Raw genomic sequence first — 21,935 nt, 5'->3', positions numbered from 1 at the left:
TTCTCCAGCCAACAACATCAAAGGTTGTTTTCTTTTCTTTTGTTTATTTTTTTTGTTAACTGAAGAAGGGTTTTTATCCTGAAACCTTCCATGTATGGTATTTCATCAAGCTGTTTTTATTCATTTTTGTTGATGACCTTTTACAGTCCACACCTTCTAACAGCTTGCTATCGCCTTGACTACTCTAAATAATGCATGGCATCCCCCACCCCCCATTCCTTCCACTTTTCTCCCACATCGTCCATAACTACTATTTACTAATGTGATCCAATTCTAACACCCCAACCCCTTGCATGTTCCAGGAGGAGACACCGCAGGGATTCTTTGAGGACCACGGGCTGGGATAGGCAGATGGAAGGGATGGATGAAGAATGCATCTTGTTGTCACATCATCACCACCTACAACAACTACTACAACATTTAGATATATTATCATCATTGTCCGTGTCGTTGTTGTCATCATTATTATCATCCATCATCATCAATCATTATCATCATCATCATCATCATCATCATCATCATCATTATCATCATCATCATCATTATCATCATCATCAATCACCACCACCATCATCATCATTGTCATTATCATCAATCATCACCACCATCTTCATATCATCATCCTCATTATCAATCATCACTGCCATCGTCATTATCATCAATCATCACCATCATCATCTTCATCGTCCATCATCATCATTGTCGAAGCATGTCACATGACCAATGGCTGCCCCTTCATCTAACCTTGCATGACTTGAATGGCATGGTGACCTTGTCCATAATGTCATAATGTTCCAAATGACCAATAACAATCTGGCTCCAAACAAATGGAAACAAAGTCTTTCCTGATTGGTTACAAATGGCATGTGGCCTTGACGGAAGAAGAAGAAAAAAAATGTTGAGCTTTTATACAGTGAAATATCTACTAAACATGCTCAAAGCGCTTTACAAAGGGTCCTGACTAACAGCAACACGTAACATAAAGAACGAGACATGACGCTCGATAATTCAAAAAAAATTTCAGACAGAGACAACGCTGTTAACGGCCAGTTACTCATTTTTCACCTGAGTACGGTGAGAGAATGTGAGTAAAGAGTCTTTTCCAAGGGCTAGACTATGCGCCGAGCGAGGCTTGAACCCAGGACCTTCCGATCCAAAAGCGAGTGTCACAACACTAGACCACATAGCGGCACATATGTCTGTGGCTCCCTTCAATCTCCACCATGACTTATAGAAACAACCCCCAAGTGTGGTGTATGTGGCTATAAATAGCTATCCCAAACTACTGCTGGTTACAGGTGGATGGCTCTTCACAAATCATCGAAAATCAGGTCTCTTTGAACCGCCTCTCTTTCTCTTCAGTTCAAATTATTGGTGAAAAACTTACACCATTAAAATGAGAAGCCTTTGAAGATTATACACACACACATATATATATCCCAAATTGAGAGTTTGTTTCAATGCATAGCACCATCCCTGTAAACAAAGTCTTTTTTTTTGTCTTCCCCTATACAAGATTTATGATTGTTCACAAATCATTAAAAAAAATAATGAGGCCTAATTTGAACAGCCTCTCTCTCTGTCCTGGATTTGAGTTAATGAAAAACTTAGACCATTAAAATCAGCAGCCTTTGAAGATTGCAAAAGCAAAATGCGGGCCTGCTAGTACTGCTATCTGTTTCCAGTGCAAAATGCGGGCCTGCTAGTACTGCTATCTGTTTCCAGTGCAAAATGCGGGCCTGCTAGTACTGCTATCTGTTTCCAGTGCAAAATGCGGGCCTGCTAGTACTGCTATCTGTTTCCAGTGCAAAATGCGGGCCTGCTAGTACTGCTATCTGTATCCAGTGCAAAATGCGGGCCTGCTAGTACTGCTATCTGTATCCAGTGCAAAATGCGGGCCTGCTAGTACTGCTATCTGTATCCAGTGCAAAATGCGGGCCTGCTAGTACTGCTATCTGTATCCAGTGCAAAATGCGGGCCTGCTAGTACTGCTATCTGTATCCAGTGCAAAATGCGGGCCTGCTAGTACTGCTATCTGTATCCAGTGCAAAATGCGGGCCTGCTAGTACTGCTATCTGTTTCCAGTGCAAAATGCGGGCCTGCTAGTACTGCTATCTGTTTCCAGTGCAAAATGCGGGCCTGCTAGTACTGCTATCTGTTTCCAGTGCAAAATGCGGGCCTGCTAGTACTGCTATCTGTTTCCAGTGCAAAATGCGGGCCTGCTAGTACTGCTATCTGTATCCAGTGCAAAATGCGGGCCTGCTAGTACTGCTATCTGTATCCAGTGCAAAATGCGGGCCTGCTAGTACTGCTATCTGTATCCAGTGCAAAATGCGGGCCTGCTAGTACTGCTATCTGTATCCAGTGCAAAATGCGGGCCTGCTAGTACTGCTATCTGTATCCAGTGCAAAATGCGGGCCTGCTAGTACTGCTATCTGTATCCAGTGCAAAATGCGGGCCTGCTAGTACTGCTATCTGTTTCCAGTGCAAAATGCGGGCCTGCTAGTACTGCTATCTGTTTCCAGTGCAAAATGCGGGCCTGCTAGTACTGCTATCTGTTTCCAGTGCAAAATGCGGGCCTGCTAGTACTGCTATCTGTTTCCAGTGCAAAATGCGGGCCTGCTAGTACTGCTATCTGTTTCCAGTGCAAAATGCGGGCCTGCTAGTACTGCTATCTGTTTCCAGTGCTAAATGCGGGCCTGCTAGTACTGCTATCTGTTTCCAGTGCAAAATGCGGGCCTGCTAGTACTGCTATCTGTTTCCAGTGCAAAGCGCCAATTATGAAAACAAAACCAATTTTTCATTCTTTCCTTACAAAGATTTATTGTTGTTCACAAATCATCAAATAATTTAAATTTTAAAAACCCACAAGTTTTTAGTTTATTTTCCAATCTTGACAAGTGGGAAGTCCCGTGTGCCTTTGGCATTTCATTGTGTGCTATTTGTACAACAAGATCTAATGTCCAACACTGGCTACATCTGGACACATCCCTGTTTTGAGATGGTGGGTTACCTATTATCATATCACAACAATGTTAAATCAGGCCCCATCCTTGTGTTTGCTTATCAGACCTGCTGAAAGGCGACGTAGGCGTATACATTGTTGAACCCCCCAATCCACCATCCACCATCCACAATCCACCATCCACAATCCACACAATCCACCATCCACAATCCACCATCCACCATCCACCATCCATCCACCATCCACAATCCACCGTCCATCCACAATCCACCATCCATCCACAATCCACCATCCATCCACCCACCATCCATCCACAATCCACCATCCACCATCATCCATCCACAATCCACCAACCATCCATCCACCATCCACCATCATCCATCCACAATCCACCATCCATCCACATCCATCCCACATCCACCAATCCATCCATCCACATCCACCATCACCCTCCACAATCCATCCATCACCCTCCATCCACTCCACACAATCCCACCATCCATCGTCCACCAATCCACCATCCATCATCCACCATCCATCCACCATCCCCTCAACTATGTGGGTTTTTGAAAGAAATTCTTATTATTATAATTTTGTTTGCTGCTCGTGTTGGGATCCAGGGGTTGTCCTAGTCATAGGCCAGTTTTGTGTGTCACTCGATGTGTTTGTCGGTGTATTGGCTGGTTGGTTTTGTGTTCCATGTTGGTGATTTGGTATCGATGACAATTGTGATGATGATGGAAGCACTCATTAACCATTTGTTGCCATAATTTGACGTCGATGACAATTGTGATGATGATGATGATGATGGAAGCACTCATTAACCATTTGTTGCCATAATTTGACGTCGTACTATCAACATATCAAACTTTTATTTATTGCAATTTATTACATTTGTGGGTTTTTATTTTGTGTCTTATGCTTAGATTGCCATGGCGTCATTACTGGGCTATGCATGATGACGTCATTACTGGGCTATTCATGATGACGTCATTACTGGGCTATTCATGATGACGTCATTACTGGGCTATTCATGATGACGTCATTACGGGGCTATTCATGATGACGTCATTACTGGGGTATTCATGATGACGTCATTACTGGGCTATTCATGATGACGTCATTACTGGGCTATTCATGATGAGGTCATTACTGGGCTATTCATGATGACATCATTACCGGGCTATTCATGATGACGTCATAACTGGGCTATTCATGATGATGTCATTATTGGGCTATTCATGATGATGTCATTGTGTCAAAACCTCATATCTGCTGCACCTGGAAAAAATATCTTTAAAATTTTGCCCAGAAAAGTCATTTAACTGTCGGGATCGACGACCCTCGTCCTGGTAAAAAAACTTTTAAACCTGGGACTTCACTTTGAAGACGTTTCGGGTGTTTTACTTTGAGAGTTTTTGACAAGACCAGGGACATCTTATTCCATCCGATACAATATAAATAAATACACGTGAGTTGTTTTTTCCCCCCCAGAGTGCAGCAGATAAGGGGAAAACAAAATGCGTGAATAATTTCTGTCCCAATCGAGGCCATTATGACCTAGATAGTACCAGTTATGTTTTTCTCCATGTTTATCTCGTACTGTGTGACCTTCAAGTGTTCCCTCGTCCTGTGTGACCTTCAAGTGTTCCATTTGTTATCAACATTTGGAGAACAAAAAATGATATTTTGTATTTTAATTAATATTTTATTTTTTTAATTTTTTGTTTGGTTAGTTTCCATAGCGGCCATACCTGTCCTGATAACGTTGGGACTCCTCTCATTTGGCAGGCTGGGAAAATAAATATTTTACAGCCCACTCTGGATAATCGCAACAATGCCCAAGAAACGGAATTAATTCTATATAAAAATCACTGGTTAATTGCAACAAATTTTCGCTGTCAAAAAGTGGCAAATTCAAGAAATCGACAAACAAAATAGGATTAAAATTTATAATGGATGGAATCACGGCAGGTTGAAGAATCAAGAGTGAGCTTGATTTAATGCTACAGTAGTGTGTCGCCACTCTATTACAGACAAAAGATGGTGGGACTTTGCAGTATGGGTTTGTGATGGCATCTGTGTCCATTAAAATTAAACAGGTGTCGAGGGGGCTGGGCATAGTCTTGACAACAGGTAGACAATGACAGTTGTAAAGAGAGACTGAGCGATATCCTTTGTTTTGGGATTGACAACTGTGCATTTTGATCAGTGAGGTTGGTGAGAGGTTATACCGTCTCAAATCAGAGCTAATCTCATTGACTCTTACTAATGTTGAGAACAAAAGAGTGAAATTTAATCCAATCTGAATAAGACGTCGACTTGCATCAAAGCTGCTTTTGCTTGTCAAAATCTAATTAGGGCTGCCATATAGTTTTTATTTCAATCAGTTGTTCAGTCTTTGGTAGCCTAAGAACAATATTTACAACAACTCGTTGGAGTTCACTATATTTGTGTAAAGTGTTGCAATAGTAGACAGGAAACTCAACATCGGTTAATTGCAAATTTGGTTAATTGCAACATTTTCGCTGATCCCAAAGTGTTGCGATTATCCGGAGTGGACTGTAATTATAAATTGGACTTGATGTGTATGCAATGACCCTTGAATGCCCCAGGATGGAAATGACCCTTGAATGCCCCAGGTGATGAATTTTTGGAAAGCAAATCAGAAAAATTGAACATAAAAATCTCTAAATCTAGATTGTTTTACATAACTGTCCAAATATTCTCTGCTGTTTTTGGCCACGACTTTATGATGTGTTGGGATGTCTCGATTTAGCTCTTTGAAAAGGTGGTCGCTATGAGTTTTGTCTTTTTCCATTTATTGATGGTTTCAGCCGTTCTAGTTGATAAAGAAGAATCGTCAATATTATTGATGTATCGTCGGCCATTTATAAATGTTGTGATATTTGATAGCAATATTTTTTTAATGACGTTTGTTTTTAGTTGATTCCAGATTTTGAATTAAATCAGCGATAGCTACGGAGATTGACATGAGTTTTGTGTGATTTGGAAATTAAAGGAAAGACAACTTGAACTTTTATTATTGCAATATCTACTAAACGGGCTCAAAGTGCTTTACAAGGCGTCCCTAGCCTAAAGCAACACTTGATATGTAGGATATAAATGATGCCTGTTACTGTTAGCGTTAGGCAATAATTACAATTTTTTTCGGACTGAGACAATGCTGTTAACGTCCAGGTTCTCACTTTACACCTGAGTACAGTGAGAGAATGTGAGTAAAGAGCCGTGTCCAAGGATTCAACTATGCTCTGAGTGTGGCTCGAACCCAGGACCTTCTGATCCGAAAGCAAGTCTCATACCAGTAGACTACATCGCCACCCATACAGGCGACCCATTTTCCCACGGATACACTCAATATCCTAACGACCATTTTGCACCACTGTTGCAATTTAGATCACCGGGTAGAGTCTCTTGACCTGCCATGGTGGGCAGGAGGTCACTTACTTATATCCCTGGCATGGCGCCGTTTTCTTAATCACTTTCTCCCTTTGTCTTGGAATGAGATCACTTGGTTTTGTCCTTTCCCTGGCCAAAGTCCTTGGCTGGGAGGGAAACAGTCAAATAATAAGAACTAAACGTGGCACAGAAATTCTTCAAGCCGGTCTAGATAGCTTAAAATGCTGGGAAATAGAAAATGGCATGGAATTCCATCCTCAGATGTACCAGGTTCTAAACTTCACAAACAACAGAAAAATCATACATTCGACATACACAATACATAACGCTGCTCGAGAAGTGAGCAAGGCGAAATATCGAGGAGTAACAATAACTAACAAACTACAGTGGAAAGATCATGTTACAAACATTTACAAATCATGTCACAAACATTTACAAATCATGTCACAAACATTTACAAATCATGTCACAAACATTTACAAATCATCTCACAAACATTTACAAATCATCTCACAAACATTTACAAATCATGTTACAAACATTTACAAATCATCTCACAAACATTTACAAATCATGTTACAAACATTTACAAATCATCTCACAAACATTTACAAATCATGTCACAAACATTTACAAATCATCTCACAAACATTTACAAAGCATGTTACAAACATTTACAAATCATATCACAAACATTTACAAATCATGTCACAAACATTTACAAATCATCTCACAAACATTTACAAATCATCTCACAAACATTTACAAATCATGTCCAAACATTTACAAATCATGTCACAAACAATTTACAAATCATGTCACAAACATTTACAATCATCAAAACATTTACAAATCATGTCAAAACATTTACAAATCATGTCACAAACATTTACAAATCATGTCACAAACATTTACAAATCATCTCACAAACATTACAAATCATCTCACAAACATTTACAAATTCAGTACAAACATTACAAATCATGTCACAAACATTTACAAATCATGTCACAAACATTTACAAATCATCTCACAAACATTTACAAATCATCTCACAAACATTTACAAATCATGTCATTTACAAATCATGTCACAAACATTTACAAATCATGTCACAAACATTTACAAATCATGTCACAAACATTTACAAATCATGTCACAAACATTTACAAATCATCTCACAAACATTTACAAATCATCTCACAAACATTTACAAATCATCTCATAAACATTTACAAATCATCTCATAAACATTTACAAATCATCTCACAAACATTTACAAATCATGTCACAAACATTTACAAATCATGTCACAAACATTTACAAATCATGTCACAAACATTTACAAATCATCTCACAAACATTTACAAATCATCTCACAAACATTTACAAATCATGTCACAAACATTTACAAATCATGTCACAAACATTTACAAATCATGTCACAAACATTTACAAATCATTCACAAACATTTACAAATCATGTCACAAACATTTACAAATCATCTCACAAACATTTACAAATCATGTCACAAACATTTACAAATCATCTCACAAACATTTACAAATCATGTCACAAACATTTACAAATCATCTCACAAACATTTACAAATCATCTCACAAACATTTACAAATCATGTCACAAACATTTACAAATCATCTCACAAACATTTACAAATCATGTCACAAACATTTACAAATCATGTCACAAACATTTACAAATCATCTCACAAACATTTACAAATCATCTCACAAACATTTACAAATCATGTCACAAACATTTACAAATCATGTCACAAACATTTACAAATCATCTCACAAACATTTACAAATCATGTCACAAACATTTACAAAAAACTATTTTCAACTTTAGGATTCCTGAGAAGAAACTTGTACGAACGACATCAGGGGGGAAATAAAGTTAAAGCACTACAAAGCCTTTGTTAGACTTAGATCTACACTAGAATATGGTAGCTCAGAAATACAATAAAGCGAAGAAATACAAAACAGAGCATTGCAATTTATAAATCAAAACAACAAAGATAGAGCACACGAAGCTGATTTAAATCTCGAGCCACTACAATCAGAGAAGAAAGTAACAAAGGCCTAAACGACCAACGGAAGGTACACCTCAGAGTGATATTCAACTAAAAAAGAGGAAGTCATCCAAGTTTATGGTTCCCCACTCGAGATTGGATGCCCACTTGTAGTTGTTCACCGTTCATACCATCGGCATTGAGACAGTGAGTAGTGAGAATTCTCACATCTCAAATGAAAGAAAAATACTGTGGTCTGCGGAATCTTCAAAATTGAAGTTAAAGACTTAAAAGGAAGCAGATAAATGTGTAATAGTAAATCGTCTCTCTCTCTCTCTCTCTCTCTCTCTCTCTCTCTCTCTCTCTCTCTCTGTCTCTCTCTCTCTCTCTCTCTTTCTCTCTCTCTTCTCTCTCTTCTCTCTCTCTCTCTCTCTCTCTCTCTCTCTCTCTCTCTCTCTCTCTCTCTCTCTCTCTCTCTCTCTCTCTCTCTCTCTCTCTCAGTTGTGTTGTAGTTATTATCTTGGTTGAACGATTAAACTTTTTATGAAAGGAAGTAATGCCCACAAAACTAAATATTTATATCGTCGAACAGGTCCAAAATTAAAGAGACAAAGTCACTCCAGCTGACGGTGCTGATCGTTATATTAATATTTTTGTTTTGATTATTTTATAAACATTTGAGTGGGATCTTGTGATGGTGTCTGGATGAGACATTTAGGTGATCTCAAACTAATCACATTGACGGTATGCTCTTGGAATCTACTTCTGATCCCTTTTTGTACCAATTACCGTTTGCCATACTTTATCTTGGGTGCTTTCATTGTAATTGGATTCAATAGTCTGATGTCACGCCGCCCAGCAACGGCGACCATCGTGGTTCTAAAGAAAGAAAATCGGTACTTTTTATTATTCTTACTGGCTACAACTTTTCATATATGTCATCTGATCAGAATGTATAAAAGTCAAAACAAGATCATATTTATAATGTTTTTCTCCTCTGGATACACTTTTATGCTCGTCTGAGAAATATTTCATAAGGGCGTCCGCCATTGTTCCGATAGTTTAGAGCCAGTTACTAAGTTGCCATGCGTCATTACGAGGGAAGTGACGTCATGACTGTTGACGCGTATTCTAGAACGGTTTCCTATCCCTTATATAACTATAACCTAAAAGTGGCAAGCGATGTAAAACCCTGAAAAACTGGCCCAAAATAACCAAGAGCTTGGAAGACCTTCCAACGTTCTAGTCACGTGGTCTCCTCAGTCTCTCAACAGCCGTGACAAGAAAAAATAACTTGGGCTTTTTTTACCGTATATAATCTGTCATCTGCATTTTTTGCGGCCGCAAATATCCAGGGCGATCCGCAAATTTTGGCAAATTTCCCAAAATTGGCAAATCGCGTGGCAAATTTTGGGGAAAAAAAAAGAAGCGAAAACAAATAACGAAAAAAAAAGTGCGAAACTTGAGAAATGTTGCAGCTTTGCCTGGACCAAACCAAGGGAAGCTACTCTCTACGGATAATGATCCTTTCAAATCTTTGTAACAACGCTATTCATAATGTAGCCTCCTCAAATGTAATAAATTGTCTTTTATTTATATTTTTTTCTGTATTGCGTGTTAATTTTTACTGAAACGCTTCTCCTCGGCAAATTTTTTGACAAATTTTGGGGGGGTTTTGGCAACTTTTGGCAAATTTTAGGTCCCAATTTGGCAAAAAATGCAGATGACAGTATAATGCAATATCCTCTAAACGTGGTCAAAGCGCTTTCCAAAGGGTCCATAACTAATAGCAACACTTAACATGTAGGACGAGACATGAGACATGACGCATGCTAGGCGATATTACCGACAAAGACAACGCTGTTAACGGCCAGGTACTGAGTTTGGTGAGAGAATGTGAGTAAAGACCCTTTTCCAAGGACTCAACTATGCACCGAGCGAGACTCGAACCCAGGATATTCTGATCCGAAAGCGAGTGTCATACCACTAGACCACATAGCCGCACGTAAACTTAAATTATCATCCTAGAACTGTAAACTGTTTCCTATCCCATTTTCTACCTTTTTACAGGCACTGATAGGACTTCAAGTACATTGTAAAATGTCTTTAGCCTACTTTGAAAACGGCATTTTAATTTCCATTCTTTGTCATGGAAAGTATTTTGATTTCCCTTCTTTGTCATGGACACTATTTTGATTTCCCTTCGTTGTCATGGACACTATTTTGATTTCCCTTCTTGTCATGGACACTATTTGATTTCCCTTCGTTGTCATGGACACTATTTTGATTTCCCTTCTTGTCAGGACACTATTTGATTCCCTTCGTTGTCATGGACACTATTTTGATTTCCTTCTTTGTCATGGACACTATTTTGATTTCCTTCTTGTCATGGAATATTTTGATTTCCCTTCTTTGTCATGACACTATTTGATTTCCCTTCTTTGTCATGGACACTATTTTGATTTCCCTTCGTTGTCATGGACACTATTTTGATTTCCCTTCGTTGTCATGGACACTATTTTGATTTCCCTTCTTTGTCATGGACACTATTTTGATTTCCCTTCGTTGTCATGGACACTATTTTGATTTCCCTTCTTTGTCATGGACACTATTTTGATTTCCCTTCTTTGTCATGGACACTATTTTGATTTCCCTTCTTGTCATGACACTATTTTGATTTCCCTTCTTTGTCATGGACACTATTTTGATTTCCCTTCTTTGTCATGGACACTATTTTGATTTCCCTTCTTTGTCATGGACACTATTTTGATTTCCCTTCTTTGTCATGGACAGTATTTTGATTTCCCTTCTTTGTCATGGACACTATTTTGATTTCCCTTCGTTGTCATGGACACTATTTTGATTTCCCTTCTTTGTCATGGACACTATTTTGATTTCCCTTCTTTGTCATGGACACTATTTTGATTTCCCTTCTTTGTCATGGACACTATTTTGATTTCCCTTCTTTGTCATGGACACTATTTTGATTTCCCTTCTTTGTCATGGACACTATTTTGATTTCCCTTCTTTGTCATGGACACTATTTTGATTTCCCTTCTTTGTCATGGATAGTATTTTGATTTCCCTCTTTGTCGTGGACACTATTTTGATTTCCCTTCTTTGTCATGGACACTATTTTGATTTCCCTTCTTTGTCATGGACACTATTTTGATTTCCCTTCGTTTGTCAGTGGATATTTTTGATTTCCCTTCGTTGTCATAGACACTATTTTGATTTCCCTTCGTTGTCATGACACTTTTTGATTTCCCTTCTTTGTCATGGACACTATTTTGATTTCCCTTCTTTGTCATGGACACTATTTTGATTTCCCTTCTTTGTCATGGACACTATTTTGATTTCCCTTCTTTGTCATGGACACTATTTTGATTTCCCTTCTTGTCATGACACTATTTGATTTCCCTTCTTTGTCATGGACACTATTTTGATTTCCCTTCTTTGTCATGGACACTATTTTGATTTCCCTTTTTTGTCATGGACACTATTTTGATTTCCCTTTTTGTCATGGAAACTTTTCTGATTTGACCTTCTTTGTCTTGTAGTATTTTGATTTCTTCTTTGTTGCTAGCGACACTATTTTGATTTCTTCTTTGGGTTATCTGACTGTAGATAAGTGCACGTCAGTTTGACACACAGACACAGGCACGTGTGCTGAAGGAAACTTTGCTTTGACGTTCAAGAAAATGAATGAAAATGAAGAGATCAGGACTCGTTAGTTTAGAACCAAATTCTGGGGTGTCCATCCGGTCCTCAATTCTGTCCACATGCCAATGGCCATTTCCGGTCCTCAATTCTGTCCACATGCCAATGGCCATTTCCGGTCCTCAATTCTGTCCACATGCCAATGGCCATTTCCGGTCCTCAATTCTGTCCATATGCCAATGGCCATTTCCGGTCCCCAATCTGTCCACTGCCAATGGCCATTTCCGGTCCCCAATTCTGTCCACATGCCAATGGCCATTTCCGGTCCTCAATTCTGTCCACATGCCAATGGCCATTTCCGGTCCTCAATTCTGTCCACATGCCAATGGCCATTTCCGGTCCTCAATTCTGTCCACATGCCAATGGCCATTTCCGGTCCTCAATTCTGTCCACATGCCAATGGCCATTTCCGGTCCTCAATTCTGTCCATATACCAATGGCCATTTCCGGTCTTCAAATCTGTCCACGTGCCAATGGCCATTTTCGGTCCCGAATTCTGTCCACATGCCAATGGCCATTTCCGGTCCCCAATTCTGTCCACATGCCAATGGCCATTTCTGGTCTCAATTCTGTCCACATGCCAATGGCCATTTCCGGTCCCAATTCTGTCCACATGCCAATGGCCATTTCGGTCCTCAATTCTGTCCACATGCCAATGGCCATTTCGGTCCTCAATTCTGTCCACATGCCAATGGCCATTTCCGGTCCTCAATTCTGTCCACATGCCAATGGCCATTTCCGGTCTTCAATTCTGTCCACATGCCAATGGCCATTTCTGGTCCTCAATTCTGTCCACTTGCCAATTGCCATTTCCGGTCCCAATTCTGTCCACATGCCAATGGCCATTTCTGGTCTCAATTCTGTCCACTGCCATGCCATTTGGTCCCAATTCTGTCCACATGCCAATGGCCATTTCGGTCCAATTCTGTCCACATTCCAATGGCCATTTCCGGTCTTCAATTCTGTCCACATGCCAATGGCCATTTCCGGTCCACATGCCAATGGCCATTTCCGGTCTTCAATTCTGTCCACATGCCAATGGCCATTTCTGGTCTTCAATTATGTCCACATGCCAATGGCCATTTCCAGTCTTAATTCTGTCCACATGCCAATGGCCATTTCCGGTCCACATGCCAATGGCCATTAATGGTCCTCAATTCTGTCCACATGCCAATGGCCATTTCCGGTCCCCAATTCTGTCCACATGCCAATGGCCATTAATGGTCTTCAATTCTGTCCACATGCCAATGGCCATTTCTGGTCTTCAATTCTGTCCAGATGCCAATGGCCATTTCTGGTCTTCAATTCTGTCCAGATGCCAATGGCCATTTCCCGTCCACATGCCAATGGCCATTTCCAACAGACCCAAACACGAGAGCAGGACCACCACACCTTTCGCCTTTGAATTAAACAATATCTAAATTTCAGGAGATGAAAGTTGTAGTCGTTATCGCTAACGTCCATAATCACCAATTTACTCTGAATCAAAAATGAAAAAAACACTTTGAAATCCCCAAAATTGTGTAGTCTGGCATCAACTGTTATTTTCAATAAGTTTTAATGACTTAGAGATGCCCATGAAGAACCTGGAGACATTTGGTCATGAGACGGATTGGTCGTCATAGATGGCAGGTGGAGACCGCGTGGGTTTGGAAGGAAATTCTCTGAGGTGATGGCCGACCCCAATCCTGGCCGTATGACAATGGCTATTTCCGTTACACCGTGAACATCCGGTCTATGTGACGTGTATCCATAATACGATTATGATTTTAAAAAACAGCAACATTTAACATGTAGGACATGACATAGTATGCAGACCTGCCAACCAGTACGATTAATCGTATTTTAGTACGATATTTGGATCCCGAATACGCGGATACGATTTTCGTGGATTTAATACGATTTTTTTAAAGATGTGTGATGTGAATGATGTTGATGATGCATTTGATGCATTGATACACACGTGTCGTACAGTGATGTGAATGATGTTGATGATACATTTGATGCATTGATACACACGTGTCGTAGTACAGTGATGTGAATGATGTTGATGATACATTTGATGCATTGATACACATGTGTCGTACAGTGATGTGAATGATGTTGATGATACATTTGATGCATTGATACACACGTGTCGTAGTACAGTGATGTGAATGATGTTGATGATACATTTGATGCATTGATACACACATGTCGTAGTACAGTGATGTGAATGATGTTGATGATACATTTGATGCATTGATACACACGTGTCCTACAGTGATGTGAATGATGTTGATGATACATTTGATGCATTGATACACACGTGTCGTACAGTGATGTGAATGATGTTGATGATACATTTGATGCATTGATACACACGTGTCGTACAGTGATGTGAATGATGTTGATGATACATTTGATGCATTGATACACACATGTCGTACAGTGATGTGAATGATGTTGATGATACATTTGATGCATTGATACACACATGTCGTACAGTGATGTGAATGATGTTGATGATACATTTGATGCATTGATACACACGTGTCGTACATGATGTGAATGATGTTGATGATACATTTGATGCATTGATACACACATGTCGTACAGTGATGTGAATGATGTTGATGATACATTTGATGCATTGATGATACACACGTGTCGTACACCAACTGTTGACCGTGTTTCTGAATGAATGATGCATCACATTTAATACTATAGTTATCATTTCAGTTGCTTATATGATGCCGGTTTCACCAATATTTTTCTCATACATTTTGAGGATTTGCATAGCATTATGCATATAAGCTTGTTTATACTTTAAATAGTCTCAGACCACATTTAAACTTTTGCCACTTATTAAATAGAAAATTCTAAGTGAAAATGTAATTGAACCAACATCTTTGACTATGAAGCCTTCAATTTAAAACTGTATTGCTAATTAACTTAAACATAAATGAGTTATTTCCCTTTATAATAACTAAATTACTTTATTTTGATTTATAAAATTTATAATGATCTTTATTTTTCTTTATTATTTTGTACGAGTCTTGAATTACAAAGTGGGCAGCTTTAGGAACGGTATTTGGTTCAAAATGAATTTTTTAGAACCATTTTAGAAGTATTTAACTTGTCTCTGCATATTACATACTTTGCGAATTTCCTATCATTTGACAAAAGTAATAGTATTAGTACTATATAGAAGTAATAGTAGTAGGAGGAGGAGGAGTAGTAGTAGTGAATGCTCAACAAAAAAAAAAAATATATATATATATATGGATCATTAGATAACATATATGGAAAATATCTTGCTACTGTTGCAAATTGTCATCTACTGAATTGAAGACCACTCTCCCAGATATTTTATCTCAAAACTTTCTCATAACTGATGTACTGAGCTAGCAGATATCACCATCACAACTTCATTTGGTACATCAGCATCTCTTACATCAACATCATGACATCACCACTTCTATAACTGCCATCACAGCATTGTCACGGCCACAACCACCACCACATCACTTCTACCACCACTGCCACCACAGCTTCATCATCATCACGACCACCACCATTAGAGCACCATCGCTACAACAACCAAGACTTCTTCCACCGACACTAGCATCAATACTACCAACATGTTAAGGGTCTTTTGGTCATTTCTTTGAGTGTTTCGAAAGCAATTTCCTTTGATATTGCAATTTCTGAGCCTTATGATAATTTTAAATGGCCATTAAGTTTTAGTTTCTCGATAAATCGATAATTTTGTAATCACTAGAGATTGCTTGAATGATGAAGATCAGAGTTTTTTTGATTTGGGATTGATGTTAGCTTTTATATAAATTTTTGTATAGTGCGTACTTTTTTTCCACATGTGCGGACAAAATACACTTTATTGCTAAAAATACACTTTTTAGGGTCATGGAATACACTTTTCATCCTGGGAAGGTTGGCAGGTCTGACATAACGCCTCTTAGGCGATATTACAATTTTTCGGACAAAGACAACGCTGTTAACGGCCAGGTACTCATTTTACACCTGAGTACGGTGAGAGAATGTGAGTAAAGAGCATTTTCCAAGGACTCAACTATGCGCCGAGCACGAGATTCGAACCCAGGACCTTCCGATCCGAAAGCGAGTGTCATACCACTAGACCACATAGCCGCATTAGACGGCCTGATCGCAGGAATGGAATGACGGACTTGCTTTAAGATTTTTGTGATTGAGTGATTGAAAATATTTTGCGTTGGTCTGAGACCATAACCATTTGGGTTATCGGACCTATAAATAAGTATACGTTGGTTTGATAGTTTTCTGTTGCAACAATTAGCCCTTCACATTTCGGGTTATCAGACCTGTGAACGAGTCCACGTTGGTTCGAGAGTTTTCTGTTCCAACAATGAGCCCATAACAACATGATGGGTTATATCGGACGTAAAGAAATAAAAATACACGTTGGTTTTGGTAGAATGATATTCCAATGTTAAAGTGGTCCATTCAGGAGGTAAGGGCCACAATCGAGAAAATCCCTTAACGAAATTTAGATATCACCAGTTGTTTCCCTTTTTCATTTTTTTTTAAATTATTTTTTTTATATTACTCTTCTTTGCTTTCAGTTTCAGACACCGCCATTTCGTTCCCCTTGTTTGAACATGGGTTTGTTTTATAATTGAAAATAATAATGTATATATATATATATATATTATATATATATATATATATATATATATATATATAATATATATATATATATATATATATATAAATATATATATATATATAATGTGTGTGTGTGTGCCCTTGTGGAGGTGATGTGATTTCTGTCAATTCTGGTGCCTTCAGTGTCACCGACGTGCACTTATTTTCAGGTCTGATAACCCAATTCCTTAGGGGCTCATTGTTGTAGTGGAAATCTTTTTTTTTAATGACTCAAAATTTGTCCATTATATCAATGTTAAACTTGGCCCATAAGTGTGTTCGGATGTCAGACCTGCATATATGTACACGTCGAGTGTCACCATTTTCTTTGCTGCTTGATAGCCACTTGTCAATCTGGCGATTGTGATTACGTCATTCTCTTTCATCTAAATTTGATCTTTACTGGCGTTGATGGAAAATCGAACAACAGAACAACCCCCCCCCCCCACCCTTCCCCAACCACCCCCCAATACAATAAATAATTTTTTTTAAAAAATAGACAAAAACAAAAATAACAAACGAACATGGGGGATGTTGGGGATGGGGGGGGGGGGAAGAGGGGGAGGTCACTCATACTGACGCCGGTAGAAATCTTATCGCTATTTATATTGGTCTGGTGATAATGATTATCATGGTTAGTATTGCTTTAATATATTGACGTTTATCTAGCGCATTTACCACCCAATGTGCTTTTCACGGTACCCACCCCCTCATATGTTCCACCGTGAAGACAATATGTAACCAAATACACATCCATTTCATACAGTCCTTACCACGTCGTTGTGGAAACACGTCCTATGATACCCGCCATTTCCTGTAGCCAGGTACTCATGATTACCCGAGTCAAGTGAGTTTAATGGTTATGTTTTTACTAAGGGCCTCTCCCCAGATGCATATATTTTCAGGTCTGACAACCGAACGCAATGATGGGCCTCATTCAACATTGTTGTCATGGACAATATTTTGCGTTGGTTTGATAACAACTAGACGATAACAAATTGGGTTATCAGACCTGTAGATCTTGACATAGCCACCATCAGGCCTTTATACTGTATGGCCACCATCAGGCCTTTATACTGTATGGCCACCATCAGGCCTTTATACTGTATGGCCACCATCAGGCCTTTATGCTGTATGGCCACCATTAGGCCTTTATACTGTATGGCCACCATCAGGCCTTTCTATTGTATGGCCACCATCAGGCCTTTATACTGTATGGCCATCATCAGGCCTTTATACTGTATGGCCACCATCAGGCCTTTATACTGTATGGCCATCATCAGGCCTTTATACTGTATGGCCATCATCAGGCCTTTATACTGTATGGCCATCATCAGGCCTTTATACTGTATGGCCACCATCAGGCCTTCTTTATACTGTATGGCCACCATCAGGCCTTTATGCTGTATGGCCACCATCAGGCCTTTATACTGTATGGCCACCATCAGGCCTTTATGCTGTATGGCCACCATCAGGCCTTTATACTGTATGGCCACCATCAGGCCTTCTTTATACTGTATGGCCACCATCAGGCCTTTATACTGTATGGCCACCATCAGGCCTTTATACTGTATGGCCATCATCAGGCCTTTATACTGTATGGCCACCATCAGGCCTTTATACTGTATGGCCACCATCAGGCCTTTATACTGTATGGCCACCATCAGGCCTTTATACTGTATGGCCACCATCAGGCCTTTATACTGTATGGCCACCATCAGGCCTTTATACTGTATGGCCACCATCAGGCCTTTATGCTGTATGGCCACCATCAGGCCTTTATACTGTATGGCCACCATCAGGCCTTCTTTATACTGTATGGCCACCATCAGGCCTTTATACTGTATGGCCACCATCAGGCCTTTATACTGTATGGCCACCATCAGGCCTTTATACTGTATGGCCACCATCAGGCCTTTATACTGTATGGCCATCATCAGGCCTTTATGCTGTATGGCCATCATCAGGCCTTTATGCTGTATGGCCACCATCAGGCCTTTATACTGTATGGCCACCATCAGGCCTTTATACTGTATGGCCACCATCAGGCCTTTATACTGTATGGCCACCATCAGGCCTTTATACTGTATGGCCACCATCAGGCCTTTATACTGTATGGCCACCATCAGGCCTTTATACTGTATGGCCACCATCAGGCCTTTATGCTGTATGGCCACCATTAGGCCTTTATACTGTATGGCCACCATCATGCCTTTATACTGTATGGCCACCATCAGGCCTTTATACTGTATGGCCATCATCAGGCCTTTATACTGTATGGCCACCATCAGGCCTTTATACTGTATGGCCACCATCAGGCCTTTATACTGTATGGCCACCATCAGGCCTTTATGCTGTATGGCCATCATCAGGCCTTTATACTGTATGGCCACCATCAGGCCTTTATACTGTATGGCCATCATCAGGCCTTTATACTGTATGGCCACCATCAGGCCTTTATACTGTATGGCCACCATCAGGCCTTTCTATTGTATGGCCACCATCAGGCCTTTATACTGTATGGCCATCATCAGGCCTTTATGCTGTATGGCCACCATCAGGCCTTTATACTGTATGGCCACCATCAGGCCTTTATACTGTATGGCCACCATCAGGCCTTTATACTGTATGGCCACCATCAGGCCTTTATGCTGTATGGCCATCATCAGGCCTTTATACTGTATGGCCACCATCAGGCCTTTATACTGTATGGCCACCATCAGGCCTTTATACTGTATGGCCATCATCAGGCCTTTATACTGTATGGCCACCATCAGGCCTTTAAAATGTATGGCCACCATCAGGCCTTCTTTATACTGTATGGCCACCATCAGGCCTTTATACTGTATGGCCATCATCAGGCCTTTATACTGTATGGCCATCATCAGGCCTTTATGCTGTATGGCCACCATCAGGCCTTTATACTGTATGGCCATCATTAGGCCTTTATGCTGTATGGCCACCATCAGGCCTTTATACTGTATGGCCACCATCAGACCTTTATACTGTATGGCCACCATCAAGACTTTATACTGTATGGCCATCATCAAGACTTTATACTGTATGGCCACCATCAGGCCTTTATGCTGTATGGCCATCATCAGGCATGTGTGGGACATGCGTTGAAGTTGTTGTGGTTGTTGGTGGTGACTGTTGAAGACTGGAAAGAAGCAATAAAGAGGGGAATTGCGATGTCAAAAAACTGGTTCCAATCTCATTAGACTTGTAAAGCCTGTATTCCGGAGGACTGGGTACACACCTTGTGTAATTACACACCTTGTGTAATTCATCTTCTGGTGTCAGAGTGGTGGTGTCTTATTTTCTAGTCTAAATATATGCTGGTCGTCAATAAAGATCATCCATCCTCGCTCTTTTACGTCCCGTAATCCTAAGAATCTGCCTGTACATCCTGCTGCTACTAAAATAGCTATGCCACCTATATCTAACTTTTTCATTATTCGTACTCTGAGGGACTGGCTACATATACACTTCCAAAGATTTAGGATACAGAAGATTATATGGTATGGCGTCCCGACTTTCTTACCTATTTGACCCACTGACCTCAAATTTTGCCATCTTTGGATTTGTGCGTAAGAAAACACGGTAGTTGAACGTCTTGTTGTGTAAATCAATGTCAAGTCTAATCAACGCTCTATTCTTTCTCACGTTTCAGGAGTCAGACGAACCAAAAGGAATTCTGGAAGAGTTGGGACTAGCGGCCTCGTGACCGGATATGACGTCAGCCTCCATGCTGGGACAACTCGGAATAAGATGTGTAATCTGAGAGGAGGCACCGCGAGCAGTTTCACCCGCCGCTCGTTTGGATGGATAGTTTAGACCAACGTGTACATATATGCAGGTCTGACAATCAAGCCCACTTATGGGCGGACTGGTTTAACCTTATTATAATGGACAAGATTTTGCGCCATTTTTTTTTTTTTTAGATTTCCATTAGACAAATGAGTCCATAAGAAATTGGGTTATCAGACCTGCAAATAATTGCACGTCGTCTTAGGCCCATGTGCAAATATTTCCAGGTGTGATGGCCGAACGCTATTACGGGATTGATTTAACGTTGCTGTCCTGATGGCGACTATTTTGGTGGCTCTCAGAGTATTTTACTATTGAGCCCATAACATTTTGGGTTGTCAGACCTGTCCATATGCGCACGTCAGTTTAGGCCAATTCATCACATGGCCTACGTATCAAATTTACAAAAATGGAGGAATTTAATCCATGTCAAGCCGGGAACCCATTGCTTGCATATATATATAAATATATATCTTTATCTCTCCCTCTCTCTAACTCTCGTTCTCTCTCTCTCTCATTCTCTCCTCTCTCTCTCTCATTCTCTCCTCTCTCTCTCTCTCTCTCTCTCTCTCTCTTCTCTTCTCTTCTCTTCTCTCTTTGCCTCTCTCTCCTTCTATCTCTATCTCCATCTCTCTCCCTCTCTCTCCATCTTTCTCTCCCTCTCTCACTCACTCACTCTCTCTCTCTCTTTCTCTCTCTCTCTATCTCTATCTCTCTCCCTTTGTCTCTCTCTCACTCCCTCTCTCACTCCTCTTCTCTCTCCCTCTCTCTCTCTCTCCTCTCTCTCTCCTCCTCTCTCTCTCTCCCTCTCTCTCTCTCCCTCTCTCTCTCTCTCTCTCTCTCTCTCTCTCTCTCTCTCTCTCTCTCTCTGATTGTTTGTGTGCGCGTGCGAGCGTGTGTATATGTGTATATATTTGACATATTTACCAAAACTTGTAGCAGAGAAAAAGTCTCAACGAAAATGTAAATTTGTTTTTGTAGCTTTGGGATCCTGACGTAAAGGTTTTTATAATGTAATCATTATATTATTATTATTATTATTATTATTATTATTATTATTATTATTATTATTATTATTATTATTATTATTATTATTATTATATTATTATTTTCCACAAACACATGTACACATACCAACACAAACGCGCAAACAAACACACACACCCACACAGACACACTCACATACAACCACACACCACAATACCGCACGCAAACACATACAAACACACAACAAACACATACACACAATCAACATACACAACACACATACAAAACACAACAGACACATACAAATACCACAA

The 21,935-nt window shown here is 39.9% G+C and overlaps 1 protein-coding gene across 2 annotated transcripts in view; it reads left to right on the top strand.

Moving 5' to 3' along the window:
- Nucleotides 1–21,109, top strand: part of LOC144955886 (AP-1 complex subunit sigma-2-like) — an 83,120-nt gene extending 62,011 nt beyond the window's left edge. The window contains exon 5 of one of the 2 annotated variants that reach the window (XM_078886142.1): nucleotides 20,498–21,109. In XM_078886142.1, the coding sequence (XP_078742268.1) occupies nucleotides 20,498–20,551 (54 nt within the window). In that variant the 3' untranslated portion in view covers nucleotides 20,552–21,109. Of the gene's footprint in view, nucleotides 1–302; nucleotides 3,871–20,497 lie in introns of those variants that run through there. The other variant, XM_078886144.1, reaches the window with a different exon arrangement.
- Nucleotides 21,110–21,935: the final 826 nt, after the last annotated feature.

Source organism: Berghia stephanieae, chromosome 10, assembly GCF_034508935.2.
Source record: "Berghia stephanieae isolate SIO BIC M18660-M18661 chromosome 10, UCSD_Bste_1.3, whole genome shotgun sequence".
Taxonomy (NCBI): Eukaryota; Metazoa; Mollusca; class Gastropoda; order Nudibranchia; family Aeolidiidae; genus Berghia; species Berghia stephanieae.
The sequence above is the reverse complement of the archived record's forward strand: the minus strand, read 5'-3'. Positions and strand labels throughout refer to the sequence as shown.